Source organism: Dicentrarchus labrax, unplaced genomic scaffold (genome assembly GCF_905237075.1).
Source record: "Dicentrarchus labrax unplaced genomic scaffold, dlabrax2021, whole genome shotgun sequence".
Classification (NCBI taxonomy): domain Eukaryota; kingdom Metazoa; phylum Chordata; class Actinopteri; family Moronidae; genus Dicentrarchus; species Dicentrarchus labrax.
The window spans coordinates 1,993,921-2,012,449 of NW_026136710.1; the positions used below are offsets into that span (position 1 = coordinate 1,993,921).

Consider the following 18,529-nt stretch of genomic DNA (forward strand, 5'->3'; position numbering starts at 1 on the left):
CCCAGAGTGAGTCTGGACTAATCCCTGCTCGGATCGTATTAGGGTTTCATTTAAGTTATGTTGCATTTCAGGGTCACACGGTGATTTACAGCCGCTGATATCGGCCAGACAACATCAAGACTAATCATGTGGTGTGTTTATAGAAGGGGTTGTGTGAGAGGGGGGAGTGGATAGTGGAGGGAGGAGGAGTGCTGGTTGGACAGCCTGGAGAACGTGAATGGTTGGTGAGCCGCGTCGTGCGTTTTGGTGCGGTGATGTCCTCGGGGGCGCACGGTGCGTAAAGACAAGCTCCGCCGCAGAAAATGTGGGAATTGCGCTTTTTACGAATTCACTGCTCATTTTCCTCCTAGAGACAGAGAGCAGAAAGAGAGAGTCACGGGACAATCATCTATTTTTAACACCCAGCAACTACCCAAACACGCCGATGCCCAGAAGATGGACCCTCTCTACAACGGCACCGATGTTAACGCCACCAACGAGACAAACGTGTCCGTGAACGGCAGCGACGGCTTCAACCAGTTCATCCAGCCGGTGTGGCAGATCACACTCTGGGCTGTCGCCTACTGCAGCATCGTTGCGGTGTCTGTGGTTGGTAACATGGTGGTCATCTGGATTATTCTGGCGCACAAACGCATGAGGACGGTCACCAATTACTTTCTGGTGAGTTCAGTTTGTTTCTCCTTAAATGTTTTGTTTGAGAAGTTGATAAAAACTTTTGAATTCTTGGTGTTTCCTTTGGGAGATTCTTTAATGTTTGTCTCCAAAACTGAGTTGAATTATTATTTTATTGTATCACCTGTGAACTATAATGAACTTGTAAGAAAGCAGATCTGTGAAATGAAGATGCTCCTCAAGCTCAACTCAGGTGCATCCATCACCATCAATAAACAGCGTAAATCTGTAATTTAAATACAAATTCTATTTATTTGTAGGTTAATATTTAAATAAATGCCATTGGCTGACTGTTACATCTCTAATAAAAGCTAATAAAGTTAATTAATGTTTTTTCATCACTTTGGAGAAAACAGATATGTCAAAACATTGTTTCTTGAACTAAAGTAAGATGGTGAAATTTACCTTCAGATTCAGCTCAGTTACTCTCGTAAATCGACTAAAAAAAATAATTTTTATTGATTAATCATTTGGTTTATAGTGTGTCAGATGATGTCTTCTTGTTGTTTGTTTTGTTCAGTTTACTGTCACATATGACAAAGAAAAGCATCAAATTATCATTTTGAGAAGCTGCAAACAGCAAATTTAAAGCAAAAAATGACAAGCAATCAAAATAACTGCTGATTATTATTATTATTATATTAATTGATTAATTGACTAATGCTTTCAGGTTGATTTTGAAATCAGTAAACTATCAACCCCATTGACTCACAATCTGATGCATTAGTCTATTATTTGTTAGCAGGGTTTCTACTACGAAGAACAAAAACTGCCAAAAATCAAAAACATAAATATCTCAAGAAATACATTAATGTGCCATTAAGAGCACCACAAATAAAAAACAATTTAATTTTCCTTTTTATTTATTTTTTTCTTTTTCTTTTTTCATTTATTTCCCCAAACTGTATTCTTACATTTCTTTATGCATTTCTGCTTCCTTATGCACATTATGGGCCTGTCATTCAATGTGTGGGGTCAACTGTAGATATCTCGCACCCCACAGGTGGCCAGGAATAGTTTAAGGAGAAAATATTCAGCCTCTCTTATTGAAATCTTCTAGACTATTGTAGCTGTCACAGTCAGCCTGGCCACCAGCGTGGGAGCAAGACATGTATTCTGCCCTACGAAGGCAAACCGCAGTAACTGCGCTCTTGTTCAAAATTGAGTTATGACTAAAATCGAACATTTAAATATTGGTTTTATCTTGTGACAAACTTTCTCTTGGTCTGTCTTAGAGAACAAAGATTGTACAAAGTTCAAAGAAACAGTTTCGCCACGTGAAAATACCGTATGAATGATGTGGTTTTCAGTCCAGTTTACAGTCTGTAATATAATAAAACTATTTTATTACATATAAATTCTTTTAAAATGCGTATTAATAAAGGTTTTACTATGAGATATGACAGGACTTTTTTTTACAGTGTAACTAAAGCTGTCGGATGAAAATAGTAAAAGGTACAATATTTCCCTCTAAGATGTACTGAAATAGGAGAAAAGTGGTACGAAAAGAAAAGACTTGAGTAAACTGTAAAGTAAAGTAACTTCCCCCACTGAGTATAAACAGGTGTGTTGGGTTTTAGTTCATTCTCTTTCTCTCCTGCAGGTGAACCTGGCCTTTGCTGAAGCCGGGATGTCAGCATTCAACACAGTGATCAACTTCACCTACGCCGTTCACAACGAGTGGTACTTTGGTTTGGTTTACTGCCGCTTCCACAACTTCTTCCCCATCGCCGCCATATTTGCCAGCATTTACTCCATGACGGCCATAGCTCTGGACAGGTGTGTGTGTGTGTGTGTGTGTGTGTGTGTGTGTGTGTGTGTGTGTGTGTGTGTGTATGCAGGGACTATATGTCTTTATATAAATGTGTACATATACACTGTAAGAGCCATTCTACTATTCTACTGACTCTGCACAGCAGGACTAAAATCAAAATGAGAGTGTGTACCTCAAGGCTGTATAGGCACTATAGAAAGTCCCGGACACTGGTGCAATATAGAGGAAATGTTATTTAATATAAATGCATTTTCACAGTTCTCGCTTGCATTGTTCTGTACAAGAACAAAGGAAAGAAGATTAAGGAGCCGCTTTTAAAACGCCTGGAGCTGGATGACTGAGGTTTATACCCCACTACACCCCTGCTCCGTAGCTCTATAAACTCTATATGTAATAGCTCTATATAAACTATGGTTTTGTTTCTAGCGGTGCGTCTCTGTGTGATTGGCCCCTAAGAGTCTGCAGCCAGAGCTAACAGCTCTGTAAAGCTATACTTAGGTTGAGCTAAATGCTAACGCCAGCATGCTCACAATGACAATTCTAACTGATGTTTATACGTGTTGGCATTCTAACATCTGCTAATTAACATGAAACACAAAGTAGGCTACAGCTGAGGCTGATGGGAAATGTCAGGAGTTTTGCAGGAATTTTTATTTACTCTCTAAGTACCAACATTATGACTGACTGAAATACAGCAGTGTAGGACGATCATATTCGGCTAGTGACAGTTAGGAACCGGTTCAAGAATCAGAGCTAAACTGGTGGAAAAGGGGTCCTCCTGGTCCACACTTCCTCCTCTTTGGAGCCACGATTGCAGTGTTTTTGAACCCTTATTTTTCCCACTGCTCATCATGCACTACATGCATGAACATGACTACATAGCAGGCTGATATTGAAACAAAACTTACTTAAAATGACAGTATTTTCATTCAAAATTGTGCAGTATTGTGGTATTATTTGTTTTATTTTATTTAAAAACATAAATATTTTAGATATTCATCCACAGACCACCAGAGTTACCATAGCTTGATGTGTTAAAGGTCAAATTACAGGCACAGAATTGTTGGAAATCTTCTTGTGATCCATAAAGTCAGGGAAGAACATGTCAGATAACAAAGCAAAATAAGAACAAATGTGATTTATTCTGATAGAGAGGTCCCAGGCTTTCCCATTAAGGTCAGCACAAACCATCTAGAGACCTCTGCCAAGGCCAAGAGTCCAGTCTTCTATGATTTATAAATCTGCACATCATTCACTTTTATTGTGACGGGTCAGAATAGAAGCAGACAGTTGAGTTGAGTTTTCTGTCTCTGTGTGTGTTTGTTAGATACATGGCGATCATCCATCCCCTGCAGCAGAGGCTGACGTCCACAGAGACCCGTGTGGTGATCTTTGTGATCTGGATGCTGGCTCTGCTTCTAGCCTTCCCTCAGTACTACTACTCAGAAACTGCCCTGCTGCCTGGACGCACAGTCTGCTACATAGACTGGCCCGAATACACCACTGTGGACTTTAAGAAGATGTGAGTAAAGCACAAGGCGTCTGTAAACCTGAACCAACAGAAGACAAAGCTGAAAGCTAAACTACCGAATCTTTAAAGGACAAGTTCAGCAAATTTTTTAGCTAAACGTGCACAAACATCATGAGATCAGGACCTTATTTTGTAAGTATTGAACTTGATTTGGTGGACATGGTGTAAAATTGGTCCTTATTTTAAATGTGCACTCATTAGTATTCATAGAAGATATTTTGGCGCCTGGTATGTCAAATGTTTGATGTCCAGTATTATTCCATGCTCACTATATATACTTATCCTGCAGCAGCAGTTGTTGTTAATAAGATTTGATCCCTTGTCATCTCATACCTGACAGCCAACCTGCTGCCGCCTGGCTGAACCAGTGCGATAATCATTTCCTTGAGGGATTAATTTTGTATATGAAAAAAATAGACCCTGCAGCTGTTCAGGTGATGAATCTGTCTACGAGGATCATCCTCATGTCTGGTTGATTTCTTCTGGAAATATCTGGGGAGCTAAAAGAGGAAAAGGGCATTTGATAAATTTGATTCCAAAATTAACATCTTATTATCGTCCCTGACTGCCTCCCTGACTCTGCTCCGTAACCTCTCTGCACGTTAAAGCTTCCTTCGTTTACTGGTCCGGATTTCTTTGAGCTATTTGCTGAAATCACCTCCATGTCGGTGTGTGTGTATTAAAGAATGTAAACTCGTAGTCTGTGATCTGACAGGAGACAATCCCTTATAGCCTCAGACAGATCTGAGTTGGCGGTGTGTGATGTATTCACAGAACTACAGCCAATTGAATAGCCCTTGAATAGGTATATCTTTGGTGACCCCTAGTGGGGGTCCCAGTCTCCAGGTTGGAAACCACAGGATTAATGCAACACTATATATGTACATGTTTGTAAGATTTGATGCCCCCAGTTGCAAACCCACTGTGGTAAACAGCGTTGGGCTAGTTACTCAAAAATGTCATTTATTACTCATTACTCTTTTCAAAAGTAATATTACTTTACTTATTACTCCCTGCTAATGAGGTTTGGCAGAGAGTAAAGGACACACAGACATTAGCAGCAAACTTCAACAGATTCTCTGCACTTGTGTTTGCTTTCAACTGGTTTCTTTGGTTTTATATTTGGGTAATTGTCATCATGTTAATTGGCTAGCTAGGTCATGTTAGCTACCTTGTGCTCACACATTGCCAACATTTCTGCAAGTAATGTACACCGTAATTTGTCCCTTTCTTAGTCAGTGAACCTATTACTATCACTTAATTGAATGGATTAATGCAAGATAAACTAAATAATTTACTGATAATTTACTGATTCCACAAACTCAGCGTAGTTCATTCTATGCAGAATTCTAAATCCTTCAACTTACTAATTGTTAATAGTGGTTAATTCATTTTGTTATTAATCAGAATTTCAAATAGTCTGCGTGTTTATTTTTAAATTGTGTGAATGACGGAATGTTGCGTTTTTTTTAATCTTTTGCTGTGATGTCATTGGATTGTCATGATGTCATCCAAAGATCAAAGCCAATAGAACGTTCCTTTGATACAAAGACGAACATTCTGTCTGAAACTATGCACCTTGGATCCAAATCCAGCCTGGTTCAGTTCAGATTCTTCAGGACACTTTCACTTCGAGAACAAAGACACAAACACAAGTTTGGATTCTTCAGGACTGAAGATACAAAGATACAAACCAACGAAATGGATCAAGCCGCGACAGAGAGTGTTCGCACACTTGTCCGACAGAGCCTGGAGCAGCTGACCACACTACAATGGTCTCTGCTGGAGTCCGGGTCTCTAGATAAAAAAACAGAGGATGTAATTACTAACATGTGCATGGATATAATTAATATTATATTCGCACATATTTACTTATTGTTCAAACAGAGCCAACCGAAGAGGAGACGCACTCTCAAATCCAACAAAATCTCTCCTGGATCTACCGGATCCCAGATAAGTGTCTCTGAAGACGATGTCCGCGGGTGTCTAGGGGACACCATCTCCCTGGCCTTTGCCGACGCAATCGGCGTCAAAGACATCAGCTGCCAAAGTGCAGAAAAGGTAACCGAGGCCGTGGTGACAGAGGTCACAGCCAGAGTGAATGAGCTCTCCCAGAGCTCTGGCAGTAGTGGAGGCAGCGATGAGGCCATCAAACCTCTTGTCTCTCGTTCCTTCACCCAGAGACTGAAGTCCATGGTACAACATGTAGCAAGACTTTTAAAAAACTGCGCAAGTAAAGTAACCATCAAAAGAGGTCAACAAAGCAAGGAAATGCTGGACAGCCTGCCAGAGGACACTGAACCAATTGCAACCAGGAAGTCATGGCAGACACCCATTTTACCTTTTAAGGACGAGACCGAAGCAGACTTCACTGAAAAAACTACATCAGCCATAAAAAAGATCCTGAGGGAACAGGCAAGAAGCGTCACACCTATCGATTACGATGTCAAGGTATCGGATGAAGACAACGACATGTTTGACTCCGGATTTTCCCAGTGGACCGACGAGGTAGCTTCTACAATTGTAAAGGAGATAACTGAAGAGCTCCAACTAGATTTGGATGGTTCACTGCCGGAATCAGTGGCAGAATCTGTGAAGATATCCCTCTGGAAGACCGTGGGAAATAAGCTCAAGGCGGTTTATGCACAGAGATTTGCCATGGGGTCACTGCTTGGCCTTGTGACAAAGCTCAGACGTAAATACAAAAGCGTCCAAGAAAAAAAGTCACCCCTGAGCCAGTTACTGGAGGAGGCTCATGTGATACTTAGCAGCATCATTTCCTTAAACACAGAGGACGCAAGTGAGGGCAAGAGAGAGGACGAGGACGAGTCCCCTTACGAGAGAATCGCAGAGGTAATCTCCAGTGGACAAACCAACATGGCCGGCGTAGAGCTTGGCGAAATGGTCTCCAACCATCTACAGCAGGACCCCTCCATGGACTTTCGCTTTGAGATCCAAAGCGAAGTGGACACCTTTTTGAAGCAAGTACGGAACTGGCTCAACCGACAGCTGAAGCTCAACAAAAACAAGGGGGACCACGCAAGTCTCGCTGTCGAGCAGATCAGGGGAGTGATCACTCAGCGATCAGTCACAGAGACTCCCTTAGTCACAGACGGCTGCGTTACACCTGTGTCACAACCAGCTTCCATCAATCTGGAGGCTGCTGTCAGCGATGACACAGGTGACACTCTGGTGGTCCAGTCCATCGAGTCCCCAATCGGATTTGAGGCTAGTAACATCTTGGTGGATGAAGAAGAACCACCTTCCACCGCCATCCATTCCATTGAGTCCCCAATCAGAGTTGAGGCTAGTAACATCTTGGTGGATGAAGAGGAACCACCTTCCATCCCCATCCAGTCCATCGAGTTCCCAATCAGAGTTGAGGCTAGTAACATCTTGGTGGAGGAAGAAGAACCACCTTCCACCCCCATCCAGTCCATCGAGTCCCCAATCAGAGTTGAGGCTAGTAACATCTTGGTGGATGAAGAAGAACCAACTTCCACCCCCGTCCAGTCCATCGAGGAACCGATCACCTGTGGAGCAGGTGAAGCTGCAGTTGACACCACGGCACAATCCAACTATCAGTGGGACGAAATCCGCTGTAGGCTTGTGGTGGTTGCACTTATTCACAAAATCATGAAAAGTCCAATTACTTCCTATATCCGTCTGAATTATGATGAAATTGCAACTATAAGCACGTCACTGGCGGAAATGCTCCTGGAACAGATTTCAGGCTGCGATGTTGCCGTAAAACCAAGCGGCCCTCACATCAAAAGAGTGGCCAAGGCAGTGTACAAGGAGTTGTGCAAGAAGACCGGCAGCGCAAAGATCTTGCGGTTGGGCGTGCTCTCCCAGGATGTGTTTATTTACGGATTCTTCATTGAGACACTGATGAAGCATCTGGTGACACCACAAAACAAAAGTGGCGTCAACAGATTCTTCTCAGGTCTCTTCAAGACCATGGCCAAGCCGTTCACTGCGTGCTTCGGATGCAAAAAGACACAAACGCGCACAAACACACACGCATACTAAATGATTGTTGACACAGGGTTTTCTCCGAGAGGCTTCGGTTCGCCCACATTTTACACATAATGAAAAAAAACTTCAATCCGACAAAAAAAAATTCGGTGACATCATAGGGCCACACAGGTGCCTCAGTGTAACACTGTGGCCTTGCAGCTATAAGGGGATGGTTCAGTTCCCTTTCGCTGTGAGGAGTACAGAGTGCTCACTGTGTTGGCGTGGGTTTTCTCCGAGAGGCTTCGGTTCCCCCACATTTTAAACATAATGAAAAAAAACTTCAATCCAACAAAAAAAATTCGGTGACATCATAGGGACACACAGGTGCCTCAGTGTAACACTGTGGCCTTGCAGCTATAAGGGGATGGTTCAGTTCCCTTTCGCTGTGAGGAGTACAGAGTGCTCGGGCTTCGGTTCCCCACTTTTAAACATAATGAAAAAAACTTTAATACAAAAAAAAAATTATGTGACATCATAGGGACACACAGGTGCCTCAGTGTAATACTGTGGCCTTGCGCTTAGGGGTGGTTAGTTTTTCTGTGAGGAGTACAGAGTGCTCACTGTGTTGGCGTGGGTTTTCTCCGAGAAGCTTCGGTTTCCTCCCACATTAAAAAAAAAATAAACAATTAGATTAAATTTATTTGAATGTTTTTATGTATTTTTCCTGATTGTTAGTATATACTGTGTATATATATATACGTTTACTCCACTACATCTCAGAGGCAAAGATTATACTTTTTACTCCATTACATCTTTTTGTGGTTGCCAACTTGGAGGTCCTGAACCCAACTAAAGCTTCACAAAGGGTCGCACAGCCTTCTTGATTTTAAGGGTGTGTTGTGCTTTGTTGTATATCCGGTAGAGGTATCTCGAAAACTGGAGCACTTCAGGGGTCCTTTCCTCGTAACCTGTGTTTACCAACTACTTCATGTCAACATGGCTGCTGTGAAAAAGGTCTTATTGTTAGCAATACTGGAAGCATTTTCGGTGCCAAACATCCCACATTATAAATTTGTTTGTCCTCTTTCTGTCAGATACTACGTGTGCGTGACACTGCTGATCTACTTCCTGCCCCTTTGCATTATGGGATGTGCGTACACGACTGTGGGCGTCACCCTCTGGGCGAGTGAGATCCCCGGGGACTCCTCTGACCACTACAAAGAACAGCTCATCGCTAAACGCAAGGTGACGCAAGCTCACGCACGCACGCACGCACACCCACACGCACACACACACACACAAACACAAACACACAACAGTGTCTACCATTTAATTTAATGGTTTTTTAATCCTTGCATCAAAACAAAAACATTTGGAAAGATTATTTTAAAGCCACCCCCGTCTCCTCTGCGTTTTGCTCTGCGGCAGGTGGTGAAGATGATGATCGTGGTTGTGTGTACGTTCGCTGTCTGCTGGCTGCCCTACCACGTCTACTTCTTGCTGCACCAGTTCTTCCCAGATCTGTTCGAGCAGCGCTACATCCAACAGGTCTACCTGGCGATCATGTGGCTGGCCATGAGCTCCACCATGTACAACCCAATCATCTACTACTGCCTCAACAGCAGGTGGGAACTTTTAACGTATCCCCGTTAAAATGGCTATCTGTGTGTCTGTGTGGATGTCATGTGCGAGGTAATCTGTGTCTATAATCCCGTCTGCCTGTTTAATCCATCCTGTTATGAAATATCTGTCATCCACTCGGCAGGTTCAGAGCAGGTTTCCAGCAGGTGTTTTGCTGCTGCGCTCCCACAGTCGCCAAGGAGGAGCTAGAGCTCAAATCACCGCGCTACCTGCAGACACAGGTGTGTGTTATCCCGGGTTCAGATTATAAAATATTCAGATTAGGCAATTATGTAATGGATAATACCCCACGAGGCCTCCATTGGAAAGTCATTATCCCACTTCTACCATGGTCACTTGCCAAAGAAGTTTTGTAATCCAAATCCAAAGCTTTTTATGAACCATATCTCCGTTTCCCTGGTAACTGGTAATAAAATCAATCAATCTGATCAAATACGGCTCCCTGCTCCAAAACGTTTTACCTTCATTGTAGACTATTTAAAACTAGCCATCCGCAGTCTGGACAAACTCAGCTGTGAACAGAACAAGAAGACACCACAGTGACATTAATGTTACATATAGAGGAATTTTTGTATTTATTTTCTGTGGCAGCAAACACAACACACAGTAACTATTATACTGCAACATTACTGTCCCTTTACACACCGGGAAAGACTCACTTCCTACAACAAAACGGCACAGGTTACCCACAAGCCCACCGTCCTTAAAGGGGGAAGACTCGGCTGGTAACAGAATGAATAAAGTGGTGTTCATGGAGCTGTAACATTTACACAGTCTATTTTTTTTTTAGCTTTTCTTAAACCAAAAACAATGAAGCAAAAGTGGAGGGAAAGATGAAACATTAGATGTGTTGTAACATAAACTACAAATATTATAATAATAATAATGAGGCAGAACATACTGTATGAGAGTTGAGTCAAATAGGAGGGATTTTGTGGAGCACCAAAAGTTACTATAAGAGGACACAGTTGAAAGGAAATCCTGAGGATCTTTTACAATCTTTAATCAAAATTACAACATTACTGAGGTTGCAGGCATCTGTCTGTACTGTATATACAGTCTATTTGAGTATTTGAGACAATTTAGATTTTGAAGATATGAAACCGCAAAGAAGCAAGCATCTAAATATTCATTGACAGGAGACTGAAGAACATACAAATCTGATATGTTTAAGGTTCACATTTAAAAACAACATCATAACAAATTAGGAAATTAGGCGGTATTAAATTCATTAGTCTGTCTATTTATGAATCTATCTACCTTTCAGGTGAGCATATATCGAGCCAGTCGGATGGAGACCGTTGTGTCCACTGCAGTTCATCCTGCAGCGACGGAGCACAGGAGGGCCCAGCTGCCGTCCTGCGTCCCTCACGGCCAGCCTCGTGCGGAGGTCACGTCCAACGGCTCAGGCTCGGAGACGTTAACCAAGAGCCCCAACAATACTTCGCAGTAGAGTAAACACCATCAGGTGGCGCGGGAACAAAGTGTTGATGGGCGAAGAGCAGCCTGCTGTCGGCTCGCTCTCACTGTAGTGAAGAGGAAGTCGTGCTCAGGCGCTCAGTTGTTCCAGTCGAGTGCATTATTTAGCCTGTGATTTGTTGTTCTAGCCAGACAAGTGCATTAATACCTAACGGATGCCTACATCGTCTGTGGGAGACTGAAAACCGGTGGTGGAAAGCAACAACTTAAGTACATTTACACAAGTACTGTACTTGCAGGTACTTCAAGTACAAGTATTTACATTTTATGCCATTTTGTGCTTCTACTTCTACATTTTGGAAGGGAAATATTGTACTTTTTACTTCACTACATTTATCTGACCGCTATCATACACACCTGTTAAAAAAAGCAGTGTCTTGTAATTTAAATAATTTAGTCACATGATCAATCAGCAACTCTGGTTTGGTGGAAATAAATCCTTAATTCACCGACGTAGATGATAAAAACAGCAGTTTCAGTCAGAGCAGACCGGCTATGGAAACAAACCACAGAAGCTGTGATACAACACAGGCAGAGGGAGGGTAGTTGTTTGCTGCTATATTAATGTTTGTATATTTTGCAGATAATACGTACATACTTTTACTTAAATACACTTTTAAATGCAGAACTTTTACTTGTTTTTTTTACATTGTTGTATTTTTACTTAAAAAAACTCTCATTTTGTGCTGATTCTGGCGACCCCTGTGGACAAAAGCAGTAGTTTTTCTACCGCCTTGTTTCATTGATTTCAAGGGGAATCCGACCCAGTGGCAGGCGTTAAGAATAACTATAGAAATATCTGATCTTCTCACTGTTGGTCTGTTTTTATAGGTCATACAGAGGCATCAGTGTTAAACACTGTTTGATAACCAGTCAAAAACTCCTTGTTGTACATTTGAGTAAAGCTTTTCAGTACTTCGTCCACCACTGGTGAAAACATACAATCGTGTCTGAACTGTTGGAACCTCAGAGGCCTGACACACGCAGTAGAAACGCTACAGTCCACCTCACACTGGTCCATTTCATCATTCAGCGTGTGTGGGCTCCAACACTCGACCTCCAGCATTCCCCGGCTGGTTTTGGAAAGCGTGACCCTTCGGCCTCCCCTGGCAACAGTGTCACGCCGAGTGGAGTTTGTGACGCTGTTGTTTGTGTGGAAACAGGCAGACAGATTCAGTGTGTGTGTGTGTGTGTGTGTGTGTGTGTGTGTGTGTGTGTGTGTGTGTGTGTGTATGGGGGGGGATCTAGCACCTGTTGGACAGGATTAGCCCCTTGTTTTGACAATGTGTAGAGCAGGGTTCAGTCTGCAGCAGGCAGGTCACAGGGCAGCTATATATAGAGGATGGGACCGGGAAATGGAGACACATATAGAGGGATTGATAGAGAAAAGAGCTGGGGACTGGGGGAAGTGGGAAGACCAGGGTATGTCACTGGTGAGGAATGATGCTATTTGAGCCTCGCAGACAACAGCTGCACTAATTCAGTCAAACAACAGTTTACTGGGCCGGTTTACCTGTTTAACAGCTTGTCATGTGAGTGCATTCAGAATGTGTGAGGACCAAACATTATCACGTGGTACACGGACATTTAGACAGACATAGTACGTTAAATGCAGAAGGCCAGGATGTCCTGCAGGATGCTTTTTCTGGCTGTTCTGACCCACAATCCTCAGCGAAAGATACAGATGACATTCGTGTATTCAAGTGTAAAAATATAGTTAAAGATTGCGTGCAACGAACTGCAACTAATGTATGAGCAAGAGGGTCAAAGACAGTTGAGCAAACCTCGGTCAACTTCCTGCTTTCCTGTATTGATATGCTATATGCTATGCTAATCTTCCCTTTTTTAGGAAGGGTCAGTTGTGGATATATTACACGCAGCAGTACGTACTTTGTATTTGCAACTGCAGTAAATACTAAAAGTAAAATGTATGTATGTGAATTGAAACGCAGCTTCAGTCTTTTAACTTCCTGTCCATACAGGAAGTGTGGATGTTTTGTGTTGTGTACGTCGACAGCTTTGATCTGATGTCTGATCAGTTTTATAATCTAACGTCCAGCTGAAGGAGCAACGGAGCTGCAGGAACATGAGAGACAGTTCTCCTGCACAGCTCTGGGATCAGCTGCTCATCTTACTGTTATAATAATAGTTGTGGTGATTTATAACAATGTCACAACACAAGTTCTCTGATTCAACATTCAAAACATGTGTAAACATCTGGTTAGCTACACTAAACAGTCTGGTTCTCTGTGACTGGCTTATTATTGTGTAAAAAGCTGATTATTCCAAATTATATTATCAATAAAATATATATAATATCACATATTTCTGTGAAAAGTTTGATTTTGTGTCGATAAATCGGATTCCAGACATTCACAGTTAAAATAAGCTGGTTTATTGATTGTTTATGAAGAGTGATTTTAATAATGATAAGTAGGATTTAATGGTATCTGGCAGTGTAGTTGCAGATTACAACCCCCTCGCCTCACCCTTCCTGTTCCAAGTGTGTTGGAGAAACACAGAAGGCCCAATCTGCCAGTGTAGAAACATCGGGGCCTCCGTAGAAGAGGAGATAAAAGATAAAATCGTCTCATTCTAAGGCAACGAAAACACAACAATTCTTATTTTCAGGTGACTATACAATAATGAAAACATATATGAATGTTATGTTCAGTTTCTGCCAATAGATCCTTCTAAATGTTACACACTGGACCTTTAAAACATCAGATATCTTGAAAAATGTTCTCCGTAGAAACATCAAGCAGCATCAGGAGACTTTTGATTTGCATTTATTATAGCTAGTAAGTTAAAGATCCCCTCCTGTTTGTAATAAGACATATACACAAATAATCCGCCTGGAACAATAATGTGTCTGATAAAAAGTCTTCTACTCCTCCTAGATCATTAAACATCCCAGAATCTCTATGAATATTGAGGGATTAAACTAAAAGAAATGAATTTTATTCATCAGAAATTCATTTAATGTCACAGAAATGTAACATGCTGTCAGGATAACTGAGATAAATAAACTATACAGAAAATCTAAACTCCAACTTAACACAAGGTGGCGCCAGCAGAGAGGGAGTCCAGACCACCAGGCTGGAGCAGGTCTTATGTAAAATCCAGCTCCAACCACCCGTGGTACAACACACAAGCCCTGACACAGCGTCCATTCACATAGATAGTTTTATTTTTACTGACTGTGTGATGAGGGTTAGATCTCAGTCTCACAGATTTCTGCTCCCATCATGATACCGTGTACCACACATCCATGCAACAAGTAAACCACCCTGACACGATGGCAGCCACAATGGTACAAAAATAAAATAAAATCATAAAAAAAATTAAAATGTAATTTTAACCCTTTAAGATCACATCCTCAGTTATATTGTTCCTCTAGACTCAGCGGCCTCCCGGGACAGTTTGATAACAGGTTGTATATATATAATAATATATGCAGAAACAAACAGCTCTCTGATTTCTGTTTCACCTGGACTTTAATGATCGTATAAGCCAGGCAAGAAGAATATTTAAAAGGAAAATACATTTATTTATCACTGGTGTGGTAGGGCACTACAAGAGGAAATGTTTAGTTTTTCTACAATATCTTTAATATAATATCAGCAATATTTTAGCACTTAGTTGATACAAAAACTGGAAGAGAAATATCAATGATAGTAAATACAGAATAAAACATTACAGTCTTTTCACAATATTATTCAGAAAATACTCATTTTAACCCATCAGTGAGTTAAAAAGGCTTTTTTATATAGTGTATTTAAATAACTTCCATCGCTTCACATTTACAAATCTAATTTCAAGGTCTGTCTGCGTTTGAACTGAACACATGAACTCAATTTCCAACTGAAGAAATCCTGTTATTTGAAAACAAATATAATCCACATCAGGAAACCGGAAACCGCGTCCAGAATGAAGCAGCGTGCTGCACAAGACGCTCGTCTGCACTGTGCTGTGAGTTATTTGGGATTATTCATTAGTTTTTATTTTTCATTTTGTTTTAAATTTTAGTTTTCAGCTCAGTTTAGTTTCAGTTCGTTTCCAGAGCGGATTGCTTGTTTCAGTTTAGTTTTTATTGTTCAGTGTTAGTTTCAGTGTTTTATATCCTTAATATGTTGGGTATTTATAAGAATGGGTATTACGATACAAACACAATAACTCACAGTCTCAATAAAGTAAAAGAACCGACGCCTCCTCCGGCTTGATGTGTTGATAAATTTAACAAAATTAATAAAACTAGACATTTCCTGTATATTTTGTTTTATAAGTACACAATATAATTTCAGTTAGTTTTTATTTTTATTTCAGTGAACTAAAATGTTTTGTTTATACCTAGTTTTAGTTCATAATAATCTTGGTTTGTACCTCGCTGTGTTCTTCAGAAACCAGAGGGCTGACTGATTCAACTAGAGCTGCACGATGTGGTAAAAACATCATATTGTGATTGTTTTGACAGATATTGCAATACGATTCACGATCAGTGTGGAAATGATCATTTTTGCATCACAAATATAATTTTTACTGAAAAAAACTATTAAAATCATGATGATGTAACATTTTTAGTGGTCTGTACCGGCCTGCATGCTTTTCTTGATCAACAAGCGGAGAAGAATATCAGAGTCTCCCTCTGTCGGCATAATGTGAGTCAGTCCTCAGGGACAACCACTCCCCCCATAAGAAAACAGGAGCTCCCCCTGAAAGCCAAGGTTTAGTTTACACACTGGTTGTGTCTGCTTCAAGAGAGGACTGATTGACTCACATTATGCCGACTACACAACAGATCAAATTAGATGATGCATCCAAGTAACGCTCCAAAGTTAAGCTAAATGTTGGAGATAAAACTGGCCTGACCATTTTCAAAGGGATTCCTTGACCTCTGACCTCAAGATATCTGAATGAAAATGTGTTTTATGCGTAGCCAAAAGTCTCCCCTTTACAGATATACCCGCTTTATGCTAATCCCATTCAGTTTGGGGCAAAAACCATAAATTTTCTGCATCTAGAGTATTTTGATATTGCTGCAGACTGGAGTGCATAAACAGTGTTGGAATTGCATAACTTCGTATATAAAGTGCTGCAGGAATGAGTAGGAAAACATGGAGATGAGTTCGCATTTATGCACTTCTGGTTCCCTCACCTGAAAGCCGAGGGGTTTTCAGTTAGAGCCTGAAATAAGGTCTGTGGTTAACACAAGCTTAAGAGATTTTAACATTTTGTTCTCCGACATAAAATATGTCAGTAAATACCCAACTTAGTGCTAAGATGTACTGTCCCTGTTGCAGCTCCACAGGAACGGGGCTGGAGACAGACACAATGCTGCTGCACCACAGGCCACCGCAGCACGCCTCCACAGCGCCACCTAGCTTTACAATCCCAAACTGCTCATATGTATGAGCAAACTAATGACACTATGGAAAGCGTGAAATGAGCATAAAAAGATCACAAACGTGATGAGACAACCCTCACTCACCTCTCACACCCAGAGGTCATTCATCCAATAACTCAAAAGATGTGAAGGCAACACATCAGGGCAACTTCTCCCAAATCTCCTTTTCAGATTAAAATACCAGAACCAGGTTTCTAAACAATCGTCTGCCTGAAGAGAGCTACAGGTGGATATCTGGAGGGCATTTGTGCCGTTACTGTATTTACATAAACTCAAAGGTTGCTCACTGGGAGGAGACGGTCCTTTTAGTGAGGAATGAAGAGAATAAAGAGACTTTTTCTTTCAGAACAGCAATGAAGTTGTAAAATAACCCCTAACAGAGCGGCCGAGCTGTTCATCAAACTGCAAACAGATTACAATCTTTCAGGCCTATGTATCGGGGTTGTCTAAGATGCTAGTGAGTTTCATTTTGGGAAATAAAGGACCACCCTTGATGCAAACCACAGTGCGGGGACTAAACATCAGGATATCTCAGCCTCAACCAGTCTTTGTATCTGATGTGTCTCTTTCTAATAAAGAACCCATTATTAATGTCTTATAAATCAATAACTAATGCTTTAGGGTCCTCCTCGTGCCTCTTTATTCAATTAGAAAGAATTTAAATGAGACAGTTTCTAACAAGTCTCCATCTTTAAGGAAGTACAGTTTAGATTTGCTGGTGTTTCCCTTTTAATTCTAACACACCTGCTGTTGCTTCCTAATCAATGGAAACTTTAATTCCTACTCCCTCAGAAACTTAAGTTAAATTAAAAACGTGTCTAAATCAAGTCTAGCACTGAGATATGTTGAATATCAGCTACATAAGAAGCTTATGTACAAACCGGCCAACAGGAGAGAGCTTTACCAGACTTTGACTTACAACCCTGCTGCCTGTCTCTTAGAAGAAGTGGAAGTCACTATCACTGGAGATAAAGGCTGTAGTGCAGATAAAGAGGTCAAATTCCTCAGCATTCAAATCAGAGGATTATTACCTCATCTGTGTCCTCACAACACTTTCAATATGGGAGGAAAACGGGTGAGGATGACCTCAGCTGATCAACATCAAACCCGCCGTTAACCTGTAGTACGATAAGATACATATTATATATTATTTATTTCATTTGGAAGTCAGAGAGAATAAAGACAGTTTTAAAAAGCCTGCTGATGATATTAAAGTGCTCGTAGTAAAAGAGGCTTATAGTCCCTCTCAAAGTTCCCGCAGTATAAAGTGAACTGTGAAATGAGTTCAGTGTCAAATCATATTAAGAAACTTTATTTATGTAGCATCTTTCATACAAAAGACGCAGCTTAAAGCGCTGTACATTTACAAAAAAACAACCCATAACTGAGAGCGAGCCGTAAGGGAAGGCATAAAAGGTCACACTGTAAGATGTAGTGCTATAAAAAGGTTCATGGAGTTACGTTTTTAAGATTTAAGCAGATCCTGCGTGTCTAATGTCTTTGACTGTTCCATAGATTGGAAAAATACTCTGTAAAACCTTAAACACAGCTTAATATATAAATTAGTTAATTAATTGGAGTCACTCATTCACATTAATTAAACCCAAAAATGAATTGTTTGAACTTTAATGTGGGCAGTATTTTAAGTACAGGTGAAATAATTCCAGTTTGTTCCATTGACTTGTTTTATTTAATTATAAAAATGTCAACAGTATAATGATATATAGTTTTTATGTTTTATTGAAGTTTATTAATCATCATAAGCCCAAGTATGCATCTAGATAATTCTTAATGATCTCCCAAAGTGTTAAGATTTAATATTTGTCACATATAAATAACACAGAAAATGTATTGGATACCATTTTAATAATCAATTAACTATAATGTTATCTGGTTATATGTGTCTGTGTTGTGCAGCTGGGTCATGTTAAACAGGATGTGTGACCCCTTGCCGAGGATTGGCTGGGGGGAGACCTGTTTAACTTGATTTTGAAGTAGTCAGTGGCTATCTCTCATTTTGGAGAGACCTCTTTAAGTTATATTTGTTTCTTTGAGTTAAGCAGCATCC

General features: G+C 40.8%; 1 protein-coding gene across 1 annotated transcript; it reads left to right on the plus strand.

Moving 5' to 3' along the window:
• Positions 1–203: 203 nt before the first annotated feature.
• LOC127370000 (substance-P receptor-like) lies at positions 204–13,382 on the plus strand. The gene is made up of 7 exons (XM_051411642.1): positions 204–660; positions 2,276–2,451; positions 3,774–3,968; positions 9,032–9,182; positions 9,366–9,562; positions 9,703–9,799; positions 10,846–13,382. The coding sequence occupies exons 1-7, from the start codon at positions 436–438 to the stop codon at positions 11,029–11,031; spliced, it is 1,227 nt and encodes a 408-aa protein (XP_051267602.1). The 5' UTR covers positions 204–435; the 3' UTR covers positions 11,032–13,382.
• The last annotated feature ends 5,147 nt before the right edge of the window (positions 13,383–18,529 follow it).